This window comes from Ailuropoda melanoleuca, chromosome 8 (genome assembly GCF_002007445.2).
Source record: "Ailuropoda melanoleuca isolate Jingjing chromosome 8, ASM200744v2, whole genome shotgun sequence".
NCBI lineage: Eukaryota > Metazoa > Chordata > Mammalia > Carnivora > Ursidae > Ailuropoda > Ailuropoda melanoleuca.
The window spans coordinates 933413-957586 of record NC_048225.1 but is presented as its reverse complement, the minus strand read 5'-3'; the positions used below and the strand labels follow the sequence as shown (position 1 = coordinate 957586).

Genomic DNA, 24174 nt, shown 5'->3' with positions numbered 1-24174 from the left:
TGTTCCTGGTCGCTATAAGCCACGCTTGCTTTTCAAAGGCTCACGTGGAACTTCAGAATTAGAGATTTATCTTTGTTTCCTTTAAAAATGCCATCGGGAGAGCATGACACTTAGTCAGCTGACTCACACCAGATAAATATGCACACGGTAACACATTCAAGCTGCACACATGGGGAGAAAGTGAAAAGCACGTCTCCCTGCCACACTGGCTCCCGGGATCCATCCACCATCAAGGACACGTGTAGAGGCTTCCAGAAGCGTTGTGGAAATACTGACACACACGCAGACACACACACACACACACACATGCAGACACACACACACACGCAGACGCACACACACACACACACGCAGACACACACACACGCACACACCGGTCTCTCTGTTTGAAAACGTAAGCGGTGTTATCACCCCGATACTGGTTTGCAAGAATGTGGTCACCTTCTCTCTAGAAGGTCCTGCCCCGGAACCCCCTGGTAGGAGGTCGGGCACGGGCCTCCCAAGAAAAAGCAAAGACCTTCCCCCACTGGCGATTTCCCTGATTTCTGCCTGCCCTCGAGCCTCACAGACGGGGCGATGGGGAAGATGCATGAGGCACCACGATGAGAAAAGGATGCGAACGGTGAACGTCTGTGTCTCCATTTTCATTTCCTTTTCTGTATGTTTCAGGCATTTTTGGCGCAAATCCCTCAGGACGCTTGAACCTGGATTTTACCTGATCTCCTCGTTTTGGCCCTCCCTTCCTTCAGGCCTGGATGCTGCATATGAAGAAACTAGCAAGGACATTGTTTTCGTTTTTAAAGGTTATTATGAAATAATAATTTCTTTAACTTGCTGAAATTACCTCTTTCACAGGAAAATTGAATAGGACTTTAATTTTCTCTACTCTGACAAATTGTGTCTCCTTCGTTACTCCAAGGTAGTGAAGAAATAGCTGGATCTGGTTTGCTTTTATTTATATTTGACAGATAATAAAAATGCACGTAGGGATATAAATTGCTCAGAGTTGTCAATTCCTTCTTTGGATTTGTGTTCATTCATTAGAATCTGCAAATTTTTGTTAAAAACCCGCTTTGAGCTGGGGATTAAACCATTATTATGAAAATCAAAGGGGCTAAGTATTTCTAAAACCCAAAGTCTTAACTGTCATAAAGTCAGTGTGACTCTGAATTATTTTTCTTAACAGGAAATCAGTTCTGGGCCATCAGAGGAACTGAGGCACAAGCTGGTTATCCAAAAAGCATCCACACACTCGGTTTTCCCTCAACCTTTAGGAAAATTGATGCAGCCGTTTTTGATAAGGAAAAGAAGAAAACGTACTTCTTTGTAGGGGACAAATACTGGCAGTAAGACGGGGTTGGGATGGCTTTGTATGGAGCCTCATTAAGGAAATTATTAGATTTCTTTAAAGAAATCTCCCACCCCCACCGTCTAAGTTGCTCTAACTTCCAACTTTCTGATTATGAAGAAGACAACTTACTCGACTTCTTAGATAAAATAAAAGCCTCTCAGAATGGCTCAGCACCGGGTCATAGATCCAGACAGCATAAGATATCAGGAGAGGCCACCTGAGGTCCAGACACCAGCCCATCATAGGAAGCCCAGGTGTGTCAGGCTGTAGAGACCAGGTCTACAGGGCAGATGTGATAGAGAACCAGAAGTTTTTTAGCCAAGTGATTACTCACTTCCCATCTCTTATGTATGCAGGCCTCATGCATTTGTGGCAGAAAGGCATTTAGGTTCTGTGTGAGGCTTAGAGACTTGACCTCAGACATACGGAGGGAGACCTCTGTGGAATAGCAGGATACTCTGGTCCCTGGAGAAAATGTTGGTTTCTGTGCTAAGCTTATAGTGCAGGAAAGTGATAGTCTTGTAGTCATAAACATGTTTCACACTTGTTTCCCCTGCTTGAGAACGATCTGGAGGGGTAACATCACACTGTGCTCGACGTTGAGCTGTATTTCTTTCACTTGGTACAGGTTTGATGAAAATAGCCAGTCCGTGGAGCAAGGCTTCCCCAGACTAATCGTGGATGATCTTCCAGGGGTTGAGCCGGAAGTCGATGCTGTATTTCAGGAATTTGGTAAGGAGGCACTGCTTTCATTGCCCATGGGGACACTTGGGGGACATTTTAAGGAATCAAAATCATGTGGAGAATCCAAACAATTTTCAAATCATTCAGTCTTATACCCTTTATACTCCAAACTTGTGAACATTTTAACTTTCTAATTTCTGCAATTTGAGTTAAAATTTTATTTTTCCTGAATAATTGCCAAGTCTCTGTTTCATACCTGCACATAAAATCAAAGTACTTCCTCACACCATATCACTCCGGTCACTACGTCGGTATAAAAACACAACCAGGTATGAGCCAGGGTTACTAATGGCGGGTTGTTATGCTCCTTTCTCACCCTCTTGCCTGTTCGCTCCCATTCCATCCCAAGGGGACGCACCTGGACCTCTGCTGCAGTCTGCAGTTGCCTCCATTACATAACTGATTTGTAAATAAATAGTCGTCTTCCCATATGCTCGAAACAGACAAAATTTGATTCCCGGTAACTGGTGGATGGGAAGGTGATACTTGTGCTCATTCTGAAGGAATTTTGCAGGGAGATGCCAGGGTTTGACCATCATAATACTCATGAGGCTTATGATCTTGTTGCTAAGGCAACTTGACTTTAGTGCGTACAGAGCAGGAAACGGACCTCCAGGGCTTTGCACTGTCGGCCTGATTCTCTTGGGTCCAACGGCCTCCCAAGCTGTGCTTTAGGACCCACTGGGGGAAGTGGGCATATTTAAAGAATTTTATTACCTTGGAGGTAGTGTAATCTAAGGTTTTAAGAGCACTGGCTTTGAAGTCAGAGGAGATGGAGTTCTCCTTCCAGCTTTCATTAGAGATGTTACGTTGGGGAAACTGCAAACTCTCCCTAATTCTCACCTTTTTTTTTCCTGGAATGATTTCCCTTTGTTGTTAAAGGTTTTTTTGTTTTGTTTTGTTTTATTATTATTATTATGATATGTTAGTCATCACACAGTACATCCTTAGTTTTTAATGTTGTGTTCCATGTTTCATTGTTTGCATATAACACCCAGTGCACCATGCAATACGTGCCCTCCTTAATACCCATCACCAGGCCAGCACATCCCCCACCCCCCTCCCCTCTGAAACCCTCAGTTTGTTTCCCGGAGTGCATAGTCTCTCATGGCTCTTCTTCCTCTCTGTTTACCCCCCCCTTCGTTCTTCCCTTCCTTCTCCTACTGATATTCCTATTTCTTATGTTCCACAAATGAGTGAGACCATATGGTAATTGTCTTTCTCTGCTTGCCTTACTTTATTCAGCATAATCCCCTCCAGTTCCATCCATGTCGATGCAAATGTTGGGTAATCGTTCTTTCTGATGGCTGAGTAATAGTCCATTGCATATATGGACCCCATCTTCTTTACCCACCCGTCTGTTGAAGGCCGAATTCTCACCTTTGTCCTCATGAGTGACGTCTCACGCTTCTTCGGTGGGAGAGATGAGACGAAGCACGTGAGGACGTAACGCGGTGGCACGTTCATGAAGCACCCTTCATAAATGCCATCCACTATTAGCTCCCTCTTACTCGGAGTTATGCATGTTGCAAAATTGATTTACTTGAAGAATGTCTCATTCTTGTCCTCGTCTCTATTTACAGGATTTTTCTATTTCTTCAGAGGATCGTTACAGTTTGAGTTTGATCCTGATGCCAGGATGGTGACACGTATACTGAAGAGTAACAACTGGTTTTATTGTTAGATGAGAAATGAAGGAGATAGATTCAAATGAATATAATAATTCACTTAATTTATTATAAGTCAAAACAATAAGTTTTTCCCGCCTGTGCAGTGGGCAAAGAAGATGAGCCTTGTAGACACTTTCATGTGTCCTGGAGCGTTTATCTGGATCGCTTCGCTTGCTGTTGGGTCGCGCTGAATAGAAGTGGGAGACGTCCACATGCACTAGTCAGAGAACACTCCTCCATGGGGGTTTTATTTGCTATTTAATAAAGATTTTTATTTTTGACCTGTTCCTTCTTTCTCAAATAATTCATTTTTAATATAATGACCACGGTGTGGACTTGGCACTTAACAGATGTTCTGCTAGAAGGTGTAGCAGGAACACACGCTCCATGGATGGCGCATGTGGCTGTCACGGACCCTCTCCCCTTCTCTATTCTCTCTACCCACAGGATGTTTGTTTTCACTTCCAGCTATCTAAGCATTCCTTACATACCTAAGGACGAAAGAGCTTAATCAATAGTAGTCCTGTAGGACTGGGTCTGGACAAAGTTGGGAAATAGAAGTCTAGAATATTGGAGCTTAAGGAGCTAGCAAATCACCTAGTGCGTGTTATCATTTACAGGGGAAACAAAACTAGTTTGAAAGCCAGCCACCCACTGGAGGAGATAATGCTAAGTGGACTAAGTCAAGCAGAGAAAGACAATTATCATATGATTTCTCTCATCTATGGAACATAAGAACTAGGAAGATCACTAGGAGAAGAAAGGGATAAAGAAAGGGGGGGTAATCAGAAGGGAGAATGAAGCATGAGAGACGATGGACTATGAGAAACAAACTGAGGGCTTCAGAGGGGAGGGGGTGGGGGAATGGGATAGGCTGGTGATGGGTAGTAAGGAGGGCACGTATTGCATGGTGCACTGGGTGTTATACGCAACTAATGAATCATCGAACTTTACATCAAAAACCAGGGCTGTACTATATGGTGACTAACATAATAAAAAATACTATTATAAAAAAAAAAAAGAAAAAAGAAAGCCAGCCACCTTTTTTTTTTTTTCTAACCCAAATGTTATTGCACTGGTACCCTCTGACTGTCCTGGAGACCAAATTTCTCATGTCCTCCTCACTCTTCCAATAAAATATTCTCTGGTCCCATTTTGTAGGTGGCAGCTCCTGGGGACATGCCAACTGCATGAGGCTTATCATCACTAAGTTGTATGCTTCCCAACATACCAGGTACCCGACAGAGTCTTGCTCATTCTTCTACCAATTCACCTAAAAGGCCGACACTATCTTGAGTACAAGGAGTAGGACAGCGAAGAAAATGCATTGGCCCCAACCTCTCTGAGCTCTGTCTGGTGGGAGTAAAAAATCCAACACAACAAACACAAATTAGTAGATAATTATAAGTTATAAAGATGTTATTAGAGAAATGACACAATGATAAGGGAGAATGATGTTGGGGGTGGGAGGAAGCTACCAGCTAAAGTCTAGTTGTTTGAAAATATCTCTCTGGGACAATAATGAAGGGGGGAAAAGTATCTAAATTCAGTTAGCCAGGCCAGGTAGGTGGGAGGAGAGACACCATTCTAGGAAGAGAAAATACAAAATAATGTCAAGGCTCAAAGGTGGAAAAATCTTGGCATGTTCCAGGGACTGAAGGAAGGTGGTGCCTGAACTGTGTGTTGGAGGGTGGGTGTGGAGTGCGAAGTTGTTAGGTAACAAGAATCCAATCTTGTCCAACGTGTTGAAGAGCTGTATCTTATTTTAAGTGCATTATGCGTTTGTGGAAGGAGTTTCTGAGCAGAAAAGCGACACAAGCCAGTGTGTAGGTTGAATGAGCATTCTAGCTGGAGAGAATTGGAAGGAAGTGGTCTTGGAAGTTGGAGGACAGGTTAAAGGATGCTTATAGATGACGGGAGATTGGGGCACACGATGGACTTGAGATGTATCTCAACATCATTCAGATTCAGCAGCGGGCTCGTTCGGAGGGCAAGGAAGGTGTTCAGAACAACTGGGTTTCTGGCGTGAGCAGCTGCAGTAGCCGTGGCTCTAAGGTCATTGAGGGAGGCCTGGGAGAGAAGCAGTTTTGTGGGAGATGGTTTACAGTGAGAAAGAACCATCTCATTTTCCAAATTTAGCAATTCCTGTGAAGTAACCAAGTGAAGACATCAATGGGCTATCCCAGATGAAGGATCATGGAGCCCAGCCTACAGGAAGTGAAGCTGCGGGAGATGGGGGGAACGTCTGTGCAGTCGTGGGACTAGGTGGGGGTGCGCGGAGAGCCTGCGGCGAGAAGAGAATGGAGAGGGACTGAATCCTCTGTCACGAGAGTCCCTCAGGCTGGGCCAGCCTGCACTGCAGGAACAAGCAGATCCCAAGTCTCTCTGGATAAAACTAAAAGCCCATGATGCCATCCTGGTGGGATTTTTACTCCAGGTTGTCCCACTTCAAGACCTGGCGGACGGAATAGCCACCCCTTGGAGCTGCGCCCTTCGCTGTATAGAGGGAAAGGGTTAGTGCTACCTTTCTCACTGCCTCCTAAAACTCCGTGGGGATGGAACAAAGATCCCTCTGTCTACAGGTCATTGGCCGAAGGAAATGTGCTTTGCCTTGTCTAATGCCAAAGACACACAAATGCAGTCTTGTCACGAGCTTGAGCGGGGTCAGAAATATTTAGTCATCACAACCACAAATCATAACCACAAAGGATTTTTTTGTGCAAAAATATGTAACATTTAAAATTTCCCTTCAAGTATTTTACATGAGATTTTTTGAGTTGGAAGTACGTACAAACAGCCCAAAGTCCAAAAGAAGAAAACATTATTTATTTACTGAAAAGGGTTTCTCCTCCTACCTCCCCAGCTGTCTTTCCCAGAGCTAAGCAGTGCCACTAATTCCTGTGAATCTGTCCATCTATTCTGTGCATATGTGAGCACGTCCGTGAAGCCTTGGTTTACCCCCAAAGGGTAACCAATATTTTGATTTTCAAAACAATAATGTAATGGACATCGTTTTACATATGTCATTTCACAGGTGCAAGTGGCCCTGCTGAAAAGCTCTAGAGCTGAAAGGTGAGGTTAGAGGAAGCAGGGCTGGAAAAGAAACTCATTGATCAGGGCACGCGAGCTCTGTCCAGGGCCATCCCAACAGGGCAGCACAGGCCCCGACACGGTGGCAGAAATCTGACCACAGCGTGCCAGGATGACTTGGGTCTAGATTGATTGGTTAGGTGGCTCACCGACTAACAGGAAACGTCTTAGGGCAGTTTCCAAGAGTTTCCTGTCTGCTGTTTCGGCTCTGCACTCAGAATGATGGTTTTAGCGTTCAGGCTGGATGTTCTCCTGGGGGCCTGGAAGCTGTAGCCATTGCCTTTCTTCAATACGTCATCTCTGTCCACCACATATGGCTCCGCTCTTCTCTGGTCGAGCTGCCTCTGTTCGCGGGCCACGCTGAGTCAGCCGCCGTGGGAAGGAGAGAGGACACCCCCGACTGGCTTAGACCCGCGAAGGTGGGAGGTGCCTAGTCCCAACCTCCTCATCCTGCCGCCAGCGAGTCGGGGAGGACAGACGGACGCGGAGACAGCAACGTCAGCGTCTTCCACCTCGAGTAACGGGAGGCGAGAAAGTGCAAAGTGTGCACAGTCTCGGGGAGATGTTGGCAAAGAAATTTGCTCCCAAAAATGTTTTCTCTTATGTCTCCAAGCTAATGAATGCCTTCATTTGGTTGAGGGGTAAGGAAAACGTGGAATTTCAAGCTAGAGGCCCTATACAAGGTGCCTTATACGTGCAATCCAGGGAGTGTTCGTTGGAACTGTAGTGAATAGTGATGTCTATCTACTGCAGAAACCTAGGCTCAGAAGGATGGACTTTCCCCGGACCAGCAACTGGAGAGCAGTCACCAAGATTCTACTCCGGAACTCTGTGGTTTCAAACACCTCTTCCTGAGGCTGGATCAATAGACTGTACGAAGGTCAACCCAGTCTAGTTTAACTTTGTCCCCATTATGTGCTAGTTAATATCGTTGCTGTTAAAGGCACAAAAGTTCTCTGAGATTGTGATTCTCGGAGAGAGCTGCACGACCTCACAGGGGTTCCTGACTCTGCAGACCTCGGCATATCCAAATAGCTCAGGGCTGTTGGCACCAAGACAAAAATAGATTCTGCTTGCCCTCAGAGCTGGCAGAAAAGTGCTGGGCTCGTGGCAGTTTGTGGGTGTTTAGAGATGTCAGGCTCAGCAATATTGAGTGGACTCCTCTAGGTTCTTGAAGATAGGAGAAATCTGACTCTTGCAATTCTACCATCCCCTTAACATATGTGGCCTTCCTGGACCTTCTGTTCCTTCTTCCACCGTCCCCGGTTCAGATAACAGCACCACCTTCTTCTTACATCTTCATCGTGAAATCTCCACCAGCTTTGACTTGTTATTTGGCTCACAGGCACATTCTCTCATTTGCCGTGTCCTCTGAGCTCTGCCTGTGCCGTGTGTGTAGAGCAAAGTAAGGGCTTGAGCTGCAGTGTGGCACAGGGGACAGTCCTCACGTTCCCCACCTCGCAGCCCTCTCACCTTCTTGACCTGCAGAAGACCAGGCATCCCTCAAAGCCGGGGTCATCGTCCACCTGGTCCATGATGGCCTCCCACACAAAAGTAACTCCTGACAAGGATTTGGTACATCTTGGAATCCATTTAAGCACAACCACTTTCTTAGAGTAAGAAACTGTTCCAGATGTGAGTGCTGATGAGGACGTTCAGCCCACAGGGCAAAACACACATTCAAAGAGGCACAAAGCCGAGGTCAGCCATGATGTAGTTAAGCAGAGCAGGTGTGAGGATGGGTCAGGGGAGAGCCCCGCGGGTGGCAGGAACCCTGCAGTACTGGGAAATGCAGACAGGGAGATAGGTTTGGACCCCGCAGCAGGACCAGCCCAGCACTGGGGTCAGTGGATGAGGACTCCCAGTGGGGGTGCAGTGGCTGCGTCAGGACTGCGGCCTCTGCTCAGCTCTGGTTCAGGGAACCGGAAGAAGGACGCCTTCACCTAGAGGGGAGCATTGAGTGATTCTGGCTTTGGGGACAGAGGACTGCTGAGGTCGCAAACAAGCTGGAACTGGTCCGTAAATCACCGTAGGATGGGGGGAATGAGCCGGGAAAGAATGGAACTGAATACAGCCTGAGCAAGTAGATTCCCCACCTGACCCCGTCTCCAGATGAGAATGCAGCCCAGCCGGTGCCTTGGGACTGTCTGTAAGAACCCAGCTAAGCCATAGCCAGACTCTCATACCACGGAAACTAAAATAATAAACTAAAATAAGTAATGTATTAACCCCTAAGTTTGTGGTAATTTTAAAATCAGTAACGCGTATCCAACATAGTGAGTGACGTCAGGTGGAGTCACAGGCAGGTAACAAGTATCCAGATAATTCGGGTCAAAATTCAGTTCTGCTGAAGGTCTGGAGGCAGAACCGTTTTACCCCTTTGGGACCTCACCGTTTGTCAACGACACCCTTGACATGGATAGACTTATGACTGTGCCCAGCGTGAGCTTTAAGGCAAATTTTTGAAGTAGGGAAAACTGGTCAATGAAGCCCTTATGTGGTTTAGGGTATCCTTCTCTTTCTCTCCCTGCATTTTACTGGTCTTGTTATTGGGCACCAAGTGGCACTATCGCACAGCCCTCGGAGTCATTAAAGAAATTATGGATGATAACAAGTTTGGTGTGTTTGACTTCTAAATGTCCCTCTCTTGCTATTGACAATTATTAGAGTGCATGTGTTAAATACACCTGTGGGGAGAAATAGGAAACTCAGAGCAAAACAGGGAGAGAGGGAGGAGAGAGATGAGAGACAGTGTGATAGAGAAGAGGGGACAGGGAGAGAGAGACAGAGGGAGGGACAGAAAAAAAGAGAAGAGGAGGCATGGAGGTGGTAAGAACAGGTGTGGCCAAGAACATGTGAGCCATGTTTGAAATGCACAGAGATGATCCAGTCCTGGGCCGACCAAAGAGGAGAAGCCTGAACTGGTGGAGGACAGAGGTGACATCGTGCAGGAGAACATTCGGAAGTGACCTACGAAGTAACCTGGGGATCGGAGAGGGAGAGCAGCCTGAGAGCAGTTTCATCCCAACGCTGGCGTGAGACACGAAACCTGGCAGGAGGCTTTTATGCCTCAAACCCCAGCGACAAGAGCGGCAAGCCGGCTGCTCTCCTCGTGGGCTCAGGGGGCCCTGCGCGAGCGCGCTCCTGGAGGCTGGGGGCAGTTCCGCCTTCTCCGCTCCCGCGCTCCCCGAGTTACGCGCTCATCCCGCAGTGAGGTCTGCGGTAGCCGAGGCACTGGGCTCGGGACGCAGGGCGCGAAGCATTACGGCCACGGCTCTGCTCTCCCAGACTTCGTGTGCTCCAGACGGGGACGGGGAGGTGAGCGGTCTGGCTGATTTGGTACCAAGTGCTGTGCATAATGGCAAAGCTACGATGATGTGGGGTCGCCTCAAGGCGCTCTGTCCCAATATCCAATACTGAAAAGGCCACCGAGAGGAACAAACATCTACGTGGAAAATCCAAGAGCAAGAGCTGAGGAGGCCCAGGAGGAGAGAAAGGAGAGCTTAGGGAAGTGTTTAGACCTCGTGTCCTGAAGCAGGGCTTCTCACAGCACCTGCAGTCAGGAACCCGTTTCTTAAATTTTCAATAGATTAGAGACCACTATTTTTGTCAAACAGAATAAAAGGAATTACTAGGGAAATGAAATGACAAGGCTTTAAAAGGCCCGATCTTTACATTCCTTGATCCTCTAGACCCAAGTTGCTTGTCATGCTGCTGATGTGTCGACTCGTTCTCGTATCCTGTGCTGACTTCACAAAAGGACAGTGACCGGCACGTGGGCCGGCAGGAGCGACACCTGGAGCAGCATGACGTGTGGTGTACGAGTGGAGACAGGCACAATGATGGGCATGAAGCGGGTGGTCAATAAATGATTGCTGAGTGAAGCAGAAAGGGGTCGGTAATCCTGGGGAGGAAAGGACGCTGGGCCTTGGAGGAGAGAGTGGGAGTTGTCGGCCACGGTCAGGAGACGGAGGGCGTCCTCGGGGCAGGGAATAGCACGAGCTGTGGCACAGGGGCGTTAGAGGCCATGCTTGGGGACTCCGAAGATGTCTACTTAGACTCAAGAAAAGAACAGGCCCCTTTGCTGTACGTTTTGGAGATAACCTTTTGAAGCATTCCACTTGTCAACTTACAACGAAGAGCATGACATTTTGTTCAATATGTGAAACAATTGGGTTAAAAGTCTCCGTGAAGGTCATGTCGCCCCTGACCTTATGTTTTTCACGTTTCATTTGTCACATTCATTCATTCAATAATCATTCAATCACAGCATCAAATGCATTTTTTGATAAGCAAAATGTAAGTTGGAAGGGAAGGTCCTCAGCTAGGAAGTCCCCTCTTCCATGTACCGGTTGAGTCTCTTCAGGAACCCTGGAGACACGTTATTTTAGCACATGTGCAGGGGAAGGAATGACCGGGCCTCTGAAAGATGTAATCAAGGGAGATTTTCTGTTATTTATTCCTATATAACAAAAAAACTCTCTAAAACCTAAGGGCTTAAAAGGACAATCCGTCGGGGCGCCTGGGTGGCACAGTGGTTAAGCGTCTGCCTTCGGCTCAGGGCGTGATCCCAGCGTTCTGGGATCGAGCCCCACATCAGGCTCCTCCACTATGAGCCTGCTTCTTCCTCTCCCTCTCCCCCTGCTTGTGTTCCCTCTCTCGCTGGCTGTCTCTATCTCTGTCAAATAAATAAATAAAATCTTAAAAAAAAAAAAAAAGACAATCCGTCATGTTTCGGTGGGTTGACTACTTACAGCTCCCCTGTCTCGCTCAGGCTCTGATTGTACCCAGACAATGACTGGTGCTGGGGACATGGCCCTGATCTCTCCAAGGCTGGGGGGTGGTGAGGGGGGCAGGAATGCATTTGCTTATCTGCCACATTGATACTTAAGGATTCGTACAAACTTGGTCCCTGCGAAGTCAGCAGGAAACACGGCTATTTGGGGAAGAGTCCTCCCTGGAACATGGACTTGATAAGTGATAGATCGGTTATATCTGAAGCTTATTTGTAAATGTATTGGTAAGCTTTCCTACCGAGATTAAAGAGGTGGTATAGCACTGTCATTAGGGAAACCCCAAGTTTGATTATGCAAGATAAATGACTTGGGGCAGTTTATCTCTCTCACAAACGTGGCAGGGCAGCCATTACGCTCACAGCTGTATTCGGCTCACGGTGGTCATGAGAACCAGCAGGAACACCTGACCACGCGGCTCTTTCTTGGGCAAGCCTCCTGAATTATAGAGGACATGATTCAAAGTATAGTTTAGAACGTGGATTCGGCTAAAAATATTTTTTGTTTTGTCTCGTTGCAGAAACAATTTAAGAGTCCCATTTCCTTTAAGAAGTTGAAATCTACTTTGAATGGTCTCACCCGCCCCTCAATCACTTCCCAGCTGTTTTCTTTCAAGAAAACAACTTAGCATTTCCAGATCTGTTCTCCCTTCCGTCATGTGAGAGCGTTTCATTAAGTTATTTTCTAGCAGAGCTCTTTCAATTCTAGAAGGAATCAGCTCTCACTGAGCCATGGATTTCAATGTGACAAGCACACCTGGTTCCACTTCATTCTCCCAAAAAACACTTCTGGGAGATACTATTATTCTTATTATGCCTATTCTCCAGCAAAGGAACCAGTCTCCACAGGGAGATTGACCAGCCAAGCCCCACTGGTAGGTATGTAAGCTGATAAAACCATATTTAATAATCTATCTTCTATCTATCCATCCATCCATCTTTCCTCCACAACTCACTCAAAAGCCAAGATGTCTGCATTGTTCCCTGATTCGTACTTAGAGCTTGGTTGCCTGTTTTGGGGCCCAGAGACCTGAGTCCCAGACCCTCCACCACTACATGGTGTCTGGGCAAAATCTCAGGCATGCCGCCTAATTCCTGGGAGAAGCTAGTTTCCTCATCTATCCAATGCTCCATAGAATTGTTGCAAAATCTAAACTCATTGTGTAAAAGGGGTGAAGCCTTACAGGTGCTAAATATTGTTCTTTTCCTCCTAAAGTTGACTAATTGAAGAAAAATCAATCAATCTCTTTTTAATGGACTTTCTTCTCTTTCTTCCCTGCCTCATTCCTGTCCCCTTTCATCCTAACAGAAACTTTCTGGGATCAGACTTCCCCTTCACGCTACTGCTCTGTCTCTGTTCCCTTCATCACACCTTTTTTTTTTTCTCAAGAAGAGTTTAAAGTTGACTAATTGGAGAAGGAGTGGTGCCAGGCAGTGGCGCTTGGGTCCCCAGAGTGGGCCCCATGCACGCCCCACGGTTCCACAGGTTGACTAATTGAAGAAAAGAGCTGACCAACTGTGGATTAATTGAAGAAAAGCAACAGGTCAAACTAGTTGGCTTTATAATAAATGAGGACTGAGGCATGAGTAACCTAGAAAAATAAAAACACAATCCATAAGACTCAGGTAGGTTTGGCATCATGTGAAAATTCCTCTTCGATCAAAGCAGAGGCAAATTCAGCAAAACAGAACATAATCGATTTCATAATCTGAACCTGAGTCACAGAAAAAGGGTCTAAAGTCAGGAAATAAACACACTTCGGAGACACACAGGCAAGCAAGTCATCGTCTGGATTGCAGCATGACTAAGATCTGTCCTGAGCAGCCTCACCCATNCACAGAAAAAGGGTCTAAAGTCAGGAAATAAACACACTTCGGAGACACACAGGCAAGCAAGTCATCGTCTGGATTGCAGCATGACTAAGATCTGTCCTGAGCAGCCTCGGAGCCATGCAGGGGGTCGGGGGGAGGGAGCCAGGTTCTCGCTGGTCCCCACTGCGCCACACGGCAGCATGGAGGTTCAGGCTCCTGTGGGAAGAGCCGCGCTTGAGAGCAGGTTGGCTCAAGCAGGGCCGCCCTCTCTGCGACCGATGTGCCGGAACGCGGAACACCTTACTGGTTATTTCATGAATCCCACCAGAGAGGAGACGTTCCCGGCATGCAAACAAACCAAGTGCGGGGTCAGAGCTGGAAGGAAACAACCTTGGCCGGGCCAGTGCATGCGGGCGTTGCCCGGGGAACATGCCCTCAACACCCACTCCTGCTCTCTCTAGGATATTTTCAGTAATTATTCACCCCAAAGAGAGTAAAATAAACCTGATCTAATCAGACAGTCAAGTCTTTCTGCAGACTGAACCTGAAACAACCACCGCTTTCGTGTGTTCCTGCCTTCGCTCAGCCCTCGCGGATCCTGTCCTAAGCGGCAGCCCGGCCGTGGCAGCGGTGACTATAAACTCTCCTGGCAAAAAAAAAAAAAAAAAAAGGGGGGANGGTAGGTTTGGCATCATGTGAAAATTCCTCTTCGATCAAAGCAGAGGCAAATTCAGCAAAACAGAACATAATCGATTTCATAATCTGAACCTGAGTCACAGAAAAAGGGTCTAAAGTCAGGAAATAAACACACTTCGGAGACACACAGGCAAGCAAGTCATCGTCTGGATTGCAGCATGACTAAGATCTGTCCTGAGCAGCCTCGGAGCCATGCAGGGGGTCGGGGGGGAGGGAGCCAGGTTCTCGCTGGTCCCCACTGCGCCACACGGCAGCATGGAGGTTCAGGCTCCTGTGGGAAGAGCCGCGCTTGAGAGCAGGTTGGCTCAAGCAGGGCCGCCCTCTCTGCGACCGATGTGCCGGAACGCGGAACACCTTACTGGTTATTTCATGAATCCCACCAGAGAGGAGACGTTCCCGGCATGCAAACAAACCAAGTGCGGGGTCAGAGCTGGAAGGAAACAACCTTGGCCGGGCCAGTGCATGCGGGCGTTGCCCGGGGAACATGCCCTCAACACCCACTCCTGCTCTCTCTAGGATATTTTCAGTAATTATTCACCCCAAAGAGAGTAAAATAAACCTGATCTAATCAGACAGTCAAGTCTTTCTGCAGACTGAACCTGAAACAACCACCGCTTTCGTGTGTTCCTGCCTTCGCTCAGCCCTCGCGGATCCTGTCCTAAGCGGCAGCCCGGCCGTGGCAGCGGTGACTATAAACTCTCCTGGCAAAAAAAAAAAAAAAAAAGGGGGGATGAAGGGAAGAGGGAGCAGTAGTGAGAAGGGGAAGTGTGATTCCAGGTCTGGCCTCTGCGTCCTCGAGTGGCAGCCCCAAGGGGTGCAGAGCCTTCTGGTCTCAGGGGAGTGTGCAGGATCAGTCCTGGGCGGCGGGAGACCACAGAGGGAGGAAGGAGGCTCGGGGTTCACGCTAAGATGAGAGAGTGAGGGAGACTCGGTGGGAGTCACAGTCCAGTGGGTCTCTGCCCTTGGAGCCACGGTGCAGCTGAGCTGGGAGGGACCCTTTCCCGGCAACAGAGCGGAGTTACAGGGGCGCGCAGCCCTCGTCATCAGTGTTTCCCCGTGGAACCATGGGGCGTGCATGGGAGCCCACGCTGGGGACCCAGGCGCCACTGCCTGGCACCACTCCCTCGTTCAGGAAAACCTGAGCTGGATGCTAGCTCAAGTGCTAAAATCTGTTTTACTAGAGCTATGGCAACAGAGGAAAGGGACTGAGTCTAGCACGAGGCTCGCTTCTGAACGTAGCACGGACAGTGGCCGTGTGGAGCCGAAGAGCAGGGTGGGGGTCGGTGCATGGAAAATGCTACAGGAAGCAAGGTTCAGGGGAGATTCTGGTCCCAGTTTGTACCAACTTGGTGGGATTCTTGCCGAGCGCAGACCAGGGTGATGAGACACCAAGAGATAACAAGGATTTAGTTACTTTAGTTTTCCTCTACATTGAGTTAACCAGGTTCCCCCCAGGACTGGCCGGTGCGGAGCTTGAAATTGACAGGGCTCAAGGGAATGTCAGGGTTACTGCTTGGAGAGCAGAGATTTATAAAGCCCAGGGAACACTGTGAAATCAAATTGCCTTAGAAGGAAAGAAGAAAGACACCTGCCAAAGACGAAGGAACAGAAGAACCCACCATGAATGTCCCATCTATGTTGGCCATCGAGGTCGTGGTGTTGGGGAAGGCAGTCTGTGAGAAGGGAGAAGCCATCAGGCTAGACCCGGGAAGGCCCTGAAGATGTTTGTATGAGTAGAGAGATACTAATCATGTGTCCGTGGATATCTGTGTTTAGAAGGAGGTTACGCATTCAAAGGGATTGCAACATAAAAGAAGAAAAACAAGATCTAAGTGGGGTGCGGAGATCTGGCAACCATCCAGGAGGAGGAATGAAGGTTTACGAAGGTCAGGAAGCACAGGGCGTCTGGGGCCTCCAGGGAGACGAATGTCTCCGTCTTCCCTGCAACTCTGGCGCCTTGTACCAATGTCTTACGGCACAAACATTGACCCATTTCTCCTTTGCTCGCCTAGTGGCTGAGGCATAGAGACACTATGCAAGCTCCGTGGAACTGAGAAACGGGATATGGAAGAATAAATAATGGTTCAGTCCCATGCATTAAATGTGTTCAGTCAGCCCGGAACAGCCTCAGCCGCGGGAATTTCGGACACGACCCTACCTGGGACCTCCGCACAGCGATCCCTCCGTGTCCTGGGAACCCGAAAAAGCAGGATTGAAACTGAGTGATGAATTATAACCACTGTCCTGCGGACCAGGCCACTTTCTCGTCAACAACGTCACTTCAAGCTGATCTGTTACTTAGAGGGTATGTGATTGCTATAAAAACAAATTCTATCAAGAAGCTTAAAAAAGCAGGAGGAGGGGCACGTAGGGGGCTCAGACAGTTAAGCAGCCAACTTTTGGTTTCAGCTCAGGTCATGATCTCAGGGTCCTGGGATCCTGGGATCGAGCCCTGTGCTGGGCTCCACACCCAGAGTGCAGTCTGCTTGTTCCCCTCCCCCTGTTCCCCACCCCTCTCACTCTCTTTCAAATAAATAAATAAAATCTTAAAAAAAAAAAAAAAAGAAAGAAAGAAAGCAGGAGGAAATCCTTTGCAAATGGAGAAGCCAGTGTTCCATAGAGCCAGTCGTGGCAGGTAGAAGGGAAGAAGACACTCTGACAGCCAGTCTTCCCTCACCCGGGAGCAGGGCAGGCCCGGCGGAATCAAGCAGCGAAACCCACAGACTGCCCTGTAAGGTGTACACGATAGTGTAGACAGCAAGGGTCTTTCCCAAGGTAGCAGGGGAGTAATACGAGAGTACAACTGTGCGGGATGAGGCGTGTCTCTCCTTGGATGTCCTGGTTCATCACAATCGTAAGATTGGAAAGACAAGAAAAGATTAAAGATTATCTACTTTATGTCACAATTTTTGAAAGTTGAGACCACACATTGCACAAAAGGGGGTGTGACTCCTCTTGTCGGAGGTGAATCAGATAGCCTTTGTTTTTCTGGGGTTGCCGAGACCCTACATAGAGCAGAGCCCACACCCGAAACCTGCCGCAGGGGTAGGGAGGCACTGGGCGCCATGGGCAGAGAAGGACAACGAAGGCCAGCATGCCCAGCCTTCTTGTGCCGCTGCTGCTGCTCTGTGGCGTGGGGTCCCTCGGCTTCCCGGCAGCCACCCCGGGAGCCCAGGACCAGGACGTGCGGACGGTGCGGGTAGATGCCGGCTTTCACACGACGCCAATGCAAGAGCGTTACATTCTCATTTTCCCAAAGTCAAGGGTATAAGCTCAAGGAAGTGTGGGATTCATTCTAGGGTAACTAGAACATAAGCAAAACAAAAAACCTACTTACCCCCCATAGACTTTCCTTTAGAAGACAGAGATAGAGGGACCCATAGAGAGCGAGCCCTGACGACCTTCACACTGACCTCCCAGGAAAGCTAGACTTCGCCACCACACCAACAGCAAGCCTGTGGAACCACTGCATTTGCAGACAGGTTTTTCTCCTCTTTGCACTAAATCTTCAAGACAAAAGAATTCGCTGTCACGGCAGTGAAATCCTGAAGATTCTCAGGGGGAAATAAGAAAGATTTCACATCCCGTGTTTCATATTTTTCTCTTTATCAGAACTACCTGCAGAAGTTCTACAACCTGAAGATGGGAACCAGCAGATCAGGAAGGCGGACGGACAGCGCTTTGGTGACTGAGAAGCTGAAGCAAATGCAGGAATTCTTCGGGCTGAAGGTGACCGGGAAGATAGATGCTGACACCCTGAGTGTGATGAAAGATCTTTGAGGGTCAAGCAGACATCATGATATCCTTTGTCTGGGGAGGTAAGCTCTTCTTGTCACCTGAACACACCTGACCTACAGGTAAGCAGACCGAGCACCGGAGCGAGGGCGCTATTTCCCATCAGAGCCGTAAGCAATGAGTCCTTACGTCTGTTTTATTCCATTTCAAGGATTGAAAACTACACCCCAGATTTGCCAAGAGCAGACGTGGACAGTGCCATTGAGCAAGCCTTTCGACTCTGGAGTAACGTCTCACCCCTGACCTTCACCAAGATCTTTGAGGGTCAAGCAGACATCATGATATCCTTTGTCTGGGGAGGTAAGCTCTTCTTGTCACCTGAAACCCTACTGAACGTCACCTCCCCCCGATCCCAGACCTGCTCCACTGTGCTGAGGAAGGACTGTTCCTAACGGGCTGTTGGTGTTACAAGCCAAAGAAGAGAAGCATCATAGATGAAGAATGGCTTTGGGCTCCTTGTTACTGTCCTCCCCTCTGGGAGAGGGGAAGCTGGATAGAAACGGGAATTTATTTGCCTTTGCCTCGCTGTTTCTCACAGATCACGGGGACAACTCCCCCTTCGGCGGACCTGCAAACACTCTCGCTCATGCGTTCCTACCAGGAGGAGGCATTGGAGGAGATGTTCATTTCGATGAAGAAAAAAGATGGACCAGTGATTTCAGAAGTGAGTCCACCAATTTTTCCTGTTTTTCCCTTTCATGGGTCAACGTTTATATCTAAAAGAATGCCTTCAGTAAAGTGAGCCAAGTTTGTGATCAGCCTTAAGTACTTTAATAAACATAAGCTTTGGTTAAAACTATAATTGCCTGGAAAGGTAATGGTAACTCTATTGTGTCCTTTTATTTAAAAATGTAAGGGAATATTATTTCTGCAAGTAATTTTTACCAACAAAATATGTTACTCGGAAAATGGGATGTTTAAATCACATTGTCGCATATACAATCCTATATTTAAATGGTTATTTTGATAAAGTGATTTTGGGAAATTTTTCTTAGTACTTTCCTACATTATCTAAATTTTCAAACCGGGCACAATATAGCATTTATGAGCGGGAAAACATAATAAATGTTAGTAGAATACTATTATTCCTCTAGAGTATAACAATTTCTACCTTATTTTTTGATATTTATTGATCAATGGGATTTTTCTGTATTGGCTGACTTCATCCAAGAATTATACTAGCCCAGTCTCAGAAATTCGGACTTTAACTAGCCTACCTCAAATTATTAAAGCCCTCTCCTTTCTTTGATTATACATACACACACATAGATAACCCACGTAGAAATACACCACCAAAAACACACCAAATTTGCACAAAGCCAACAGTAATGCTATTGTGGTTTGGAGACTTCCGTTTCCTTCTCGGGATACTTAGAAATGCCTTCCAGGAACTGCAAACACGTTTTGTTGCTGTTTTTCAGATTTCAACTTGTACTGCATCGCAGCCCATGAGGTGGGCCATTCCCTTGGACTCGGGCACGATAACGACATTGGTTCCTTGATGTTCCCCAGTTACAACAACTACAGGGACGTCCTGCTGTCTCCGAGGGACATCAGTGCCATCCAGGCCCTCTACGGTGAGCACAAAGGAAAGCACCTTGGACCAGCGATTGGAGGTCCATATGTGGGGTTCAAATAAACAGCTATTAGTGACATCCTTTAAGAAAGAGCCTTCATTCTAAGTGCTTTTGTGTTCACATAATACGCCAACAGTTCAGAACATTTATTTATGTTTTAGGACCTTCCAAAAATCCCATCCAGCCAAGAGAACTGCAAGTACCAAGAGCCTGTGACAGCAAGTTAACATTTGACGCTGTAACCAAAATTCGTGGAGAATTATTCTTTTTTAAAAACAGGTAAAAACAGGGGCGCTGGTTGGCTCAGTTGGTGAAGCGTCTGCCTTCAGTTCAGGTCATGATCTCAGGGTCCTGGGACGAACCCCATGTCCGGCTCCCTGCTCAGCGGGGAGAGTGCCCCTCCCTCTCCCTCTGCTGCTCCCCCTGCTTGTGTTCTCTCTCTCTCTGCATCAAATAAATAAATAAAATCTTTTTTTAAAAAAAGGTAAAAAAAAAAAAGATATTACCATGAATCCTGACTTATGTTTTTAAGGTGTTCTGATATTTTGTTGAATGTTCTATATGTTTCTTTAGTAATATACTTTTAATATGTAATTTTAATAATAATGCATTTACATGAAATGGTTTATTCTTCAAAAATTTTTATCACAGCTAAGGGGTGCCTGGCTGGCTCAGCCGGGAGAGCACGTGACTCCCAATCTCAGGATCACGAGTTCAAGCCCCACATTGGGTGTAGAAATTACTTTAAAAAAAAAAGAATAAAAAACTTTTTATCACAGATAAGTCATTCAGTCACCAGAAACTTCATGGAGTGGAAGGCATTGTAAGGCCCCCACTGTGCTAGTAACATACACATAAACATGGGGAGTTAGGCAGACAGACAGAATTCCCCTTGTTGAAGACCACAGGCTTGTCAGAAATGCAGCAAGAAATGGTCTTCCAATTCCTTCCACGTCTCATGTCTAGGGTGAGAAACACGTCAGTGAGTTACAATAGGTTCTTCTGAACACGGCTGCTCAGATCAGAGGTCTACACCGCACCTAGGGTGGTGTAGCCTGGAGCCCAGGAAGGAAGGGGGCGCCCAGCCTGCTCCTGGGGCCGGCGAGCTCAGTGGCTGGGGGGTAGTTCCGGGGCCCAGGCACCGAAGCTGCAGGTGACTTTGGCGGTGGAATGCGTGCATGGACAGTGTCTGCTGAGGGGCTGACAAGGAGGACCCCGCCCCGTGCGAATGGCCTCTAGTTCTTCCCAAGGCTGGTGGCTTGCCGTGGGCTTGCATCTGGTCTCTGTGGTCTCGGAGACACTCCGTCAGCCCGTGTGGAAGTGTGAGCCGTCGTTACCCCGTCGGTCGGAGCGGCCTCTAACAGCTCCGTTAGCCTCCATCTCTTGTCTGCTTCCAAGGACGGTTTCTGGGAGATGAGTCCTTCTGCAGGGAAGGGCCCGGCGGGTCGGACGCGGCCCCTCTGTGCGCGTGAGACTCGTGTCCGGGGAGAAGAAATGCTGGATCGCGCCCTTTCTTTTAAATCAGGTTCTTCCTGCGCACAAGTCCCTCCCACAAAACAGTGGATCTCGATGTCATTGCTGACTTCTGGGAATCGCTGTCCAGAGGGGTGGACGCGGCTTACAGCGTTGTTGACAGAGATGAAGTCTTCTTTTTTAAAGGTAAAGCTTCTGGGGTTTTTGGTCAATGTTTCTATGAGTTACACTCTCATCAGTTTCTTTGGCTGAAAGTTAAGGGGGCCGTTTAAGTGAAGAAGCTTGAAGCAGGTCTGACGCTCACGCGGTGGAAATCAGGAGGATTTGTGCACATGGGAAGTCTCACACCGCCGTTCTGCGGGGTGCTGGCACGTGGTTCTGCAGATACCCCGCGTCGAGACGGAAGGACGAATTCACATTCTGCAAGAACTCAGTCAGCACATACACCATCCTCTGTCAGGACCCAGCCCAGCCAAGAGCTGAGAGGCACCATCCAGGGAGACGCGCTAAGCCACGGGAGAGAGTGTGGCCCGGCTGCCCGACCACGGGTAGCCCCACACACGCCCTGCGCTGCTGGGGAAGGGGTCCACCCCACGCCGGACAGATGCCCGTCTCAGGGACACCTCACTGGGGAATAAAACTCTCCACGCGCCTCTCGTGAACGCAAGTCTGGAGGGAAGCCTGCCGACTGCCCTCCAGAGTCCCAGGCAAAGTTTTCATGGTCCATTTTTTGGTTGACAGATAGTAAATACTGGGCCTTCAATGGGGATCAGATGGTGCGAGGCTACCCCAAGGACATCTACCACTCCTTGGGCTTCCCGCAGAGTGTGAAGACCATCGATGCTGCTGTTCACGAGGATGAAACTGGGAAGACGTACTTCTTTGTTGCCAATAAGTATTGGAGGTAACGACAGACCCTTGGAAGTCAGAGTCAGGTCACTCAGTGGAAGGGGAGTTGCCTTTTACAATTATTCTTGGGGCATCTGTGGGGCTCAGTCGGTTAAGCGTCTGCCTTCGGCTCAGGTCAGGATCCCAGGGTCCTGGGATTAAGCCCTGCGTCGGGCTCCCTGCTCAGCGGGGGCCTGCTTCTCCCTGCCCCTGCTTGTACTCTCTCTCTCAAATAAATAAATAAAATCTTTAAAATTATTCTCAAACTGTGCTGAACCTCCCTCCTCCCATGATGAACAGACGCAGCCAGACCAGGCATCCGTGAGTCCCTACCTGGTATCGTCACACCATGTCTGTCCTTGGAAGGCAAGGGACTTGTAGGATGGAATTTAAAACAGAGATTAAAGGAACTTTCTTTCCCACAGTATTTCTCCTTGATAGGGCAGACAGTGCAGTCTGAGATAAAATTTGAATCAGATGTTTAGAGTTGATGCCACTCTAGGAATGGTCTTGTGGGTTCCAGTCTCCCATAACCCTGTTGAACTGGGACCCTTTCCAGTTAAACACTCCTATTATTTTCATGCTGGTGATGTGCCCGCTCAACTGTTTAAAACAGTTGTTGGTTTCCTATAACGTGCAAATAAAGGTAACCCCACCTCTCAGACTCACACTGAAGGTTAAATGAATCCACGCACTCAAACCACTCAGAACAGTGAGTTAAGGCTTAATATTGAGTGCTCTTGATTGTTATTATATTACTCATATTCTGATTTTTCTAATAATTATTTTTTTTACCAGGTATGATGAAAACACACTGTCTATGGATACAGGTTTCCCCAAAGAGATAGCTCATGGGTTTCCTGGAATTGGCAAACAAGTTGACGCTGTCTTCCAAGAGGGAGGTAAAGCCCATCCAGTTTCTTCATTTTTCTGCCGTAGAAATAACACATGGGCTGTTCCTTAGACATGAAAGCAAATCGCATGTGTGAAAATGTGTATTTTTTCAAGAATTCACGTGTAAAATCACTGTCTATTTGTCTAATATGATCATTATCTTTCACTTTATTTCTAGGATTTTTCTATTTCTTTCATGGAAAAAAGCAGTACAAATTTGATCCTAAAACGAAGCAAATTTTGACTCTCCTGAAAACCAACAGCTGGTTCAATTGCAGAAATAAATGATGATTGACTACCAGAGAGAATAAAAAGAAAAAATTCTTCTAAAGAGCTCTGGGGGGGGGCGGTCTGAGAACCCAGCTACTTACTTTGTTTTCATCTCGTGGCAATACTGAGACACAGCCGTAGGAGTGCCGTCATCGAACTTTACATCAAAAACCAGGGATGTACTGTCCTGTATAGTGACTAACATAATGCAATAAAAAAATATTAAAAAAAAAAAAAAGGAGTGCCGTCCTGTCTCACCTCCATCTGGAGACAGTCTGTGTTAATGACAGTGCGCTGTCTCACAGACTTCCACGATTTAGCTCTAAGTGAGGGCTGAGGTCATAGTTCATCCTTAGGTTTACATAGGGAAAAGTGTTTTGTCACTATTCCATGCTGTTTGAAGTGATTATACTTCTCATAATAACCGCGTTCTCAGATACTCTGTCTCTAGGTTGGGCAAATTCACAATGCAAGTATGCGGGAAGACAGGATGTGCTTCCCATGGCATATGCATCACATAGGGGAAGGGGCTGGTTATTGACCCTCCTCTCCTCTTTTGATTTCAAACTAAGCCTTGAGGTCAAATAACGGAAGGTATTGGGGTGCCTGGCTGGCTCAGTTGGTGGAACACACAACTCTTGATCTTAGGGCTGTGAGTTCAAGCCCCACATGGGGCACAGAGCTTACTTCTAAAAAAATAAAGAGAAGAAATAAAAATGAGCAGCTTTTTAAAAAAAATAATGGTAACGGAAGGGATTTATTGAGCTTTGGCTACGGGTCTTGGCGGGAGCAGTGGGTTAAAACTTCTGTCTTCTTCTAGCTAACTTGGTAAAGTTAGGAGCTGATCCCTGAATATTAGCATGATGGGTCTTGCCCCCCAGGGAGCTTCCCTACAGAACACCTGGGTTCCCGGTTACACGATGCAGGTATAAGTTTGCAGAGCCTCGCTGTGACTGCTGAGAGAGACTCAGTGTGATGCACATTGTCTTTTTTGCTCATACAAATTATTTCTCATAGGTTTTCTGATGGAACGCTGTGGTTAAGAGTACCTGGATTTTATAGTGAATGATTTGTGTAATGTGTGCTGTTGAGTATTATTATTTTTTTCTGTTTACCGTGATA

At 47.4% G+C, this 24174-nt stretch overlaps 2 protein-coding genes across 2 annotated transcripts in view; both read left to right on the top strand.

Moving 5' to 3' along the window:
- LOC100477912 (stromelysin-1) overlaps positions 1-3779 on the top strand; it is a 5363-nt gene extending 1584 nt beyond the window's left edge. The window contains exons 5-9 of the mRNA XM_034665610.1: positions 453-483; positions 670-803; positions 1187-1346; positions 1980-2083; positions 3679-3779. Of these exons, the coding sequence (XP_034521501.1) occupies positions 453-483; positions 670-803; positions 1187-1346; positions 1980-2083; positions 3679-3779 (530 nt within the window). The remainder of the gene's footprint in view (positions 1-452; positions 484-669; positions 804-1186; positions 1347-1979; positions 2084-3678) is intronic.
- Positions 3780-17162: 13383 nt separating this feature from the next.
- On the top strand, positions 17163-24174 carry LOC100481181 (interstitial collagenase). Its single transcript, XM_002922024.4, is given in 10 exon segments — positions 17163-17354; positions 17768-18012; positions 18102-18250; positions 18489-18614; positions 19372-19527; positions 19689-19806; positions 21053-21186; positions 21742-21904; positions 22687-22790; positions 22961-24174. Coding segments are annotated over 10 exon segments (1410 nt in total). The 5' UTR covers positions 17163-17249; the 3' UTR covers positions 23071-24174.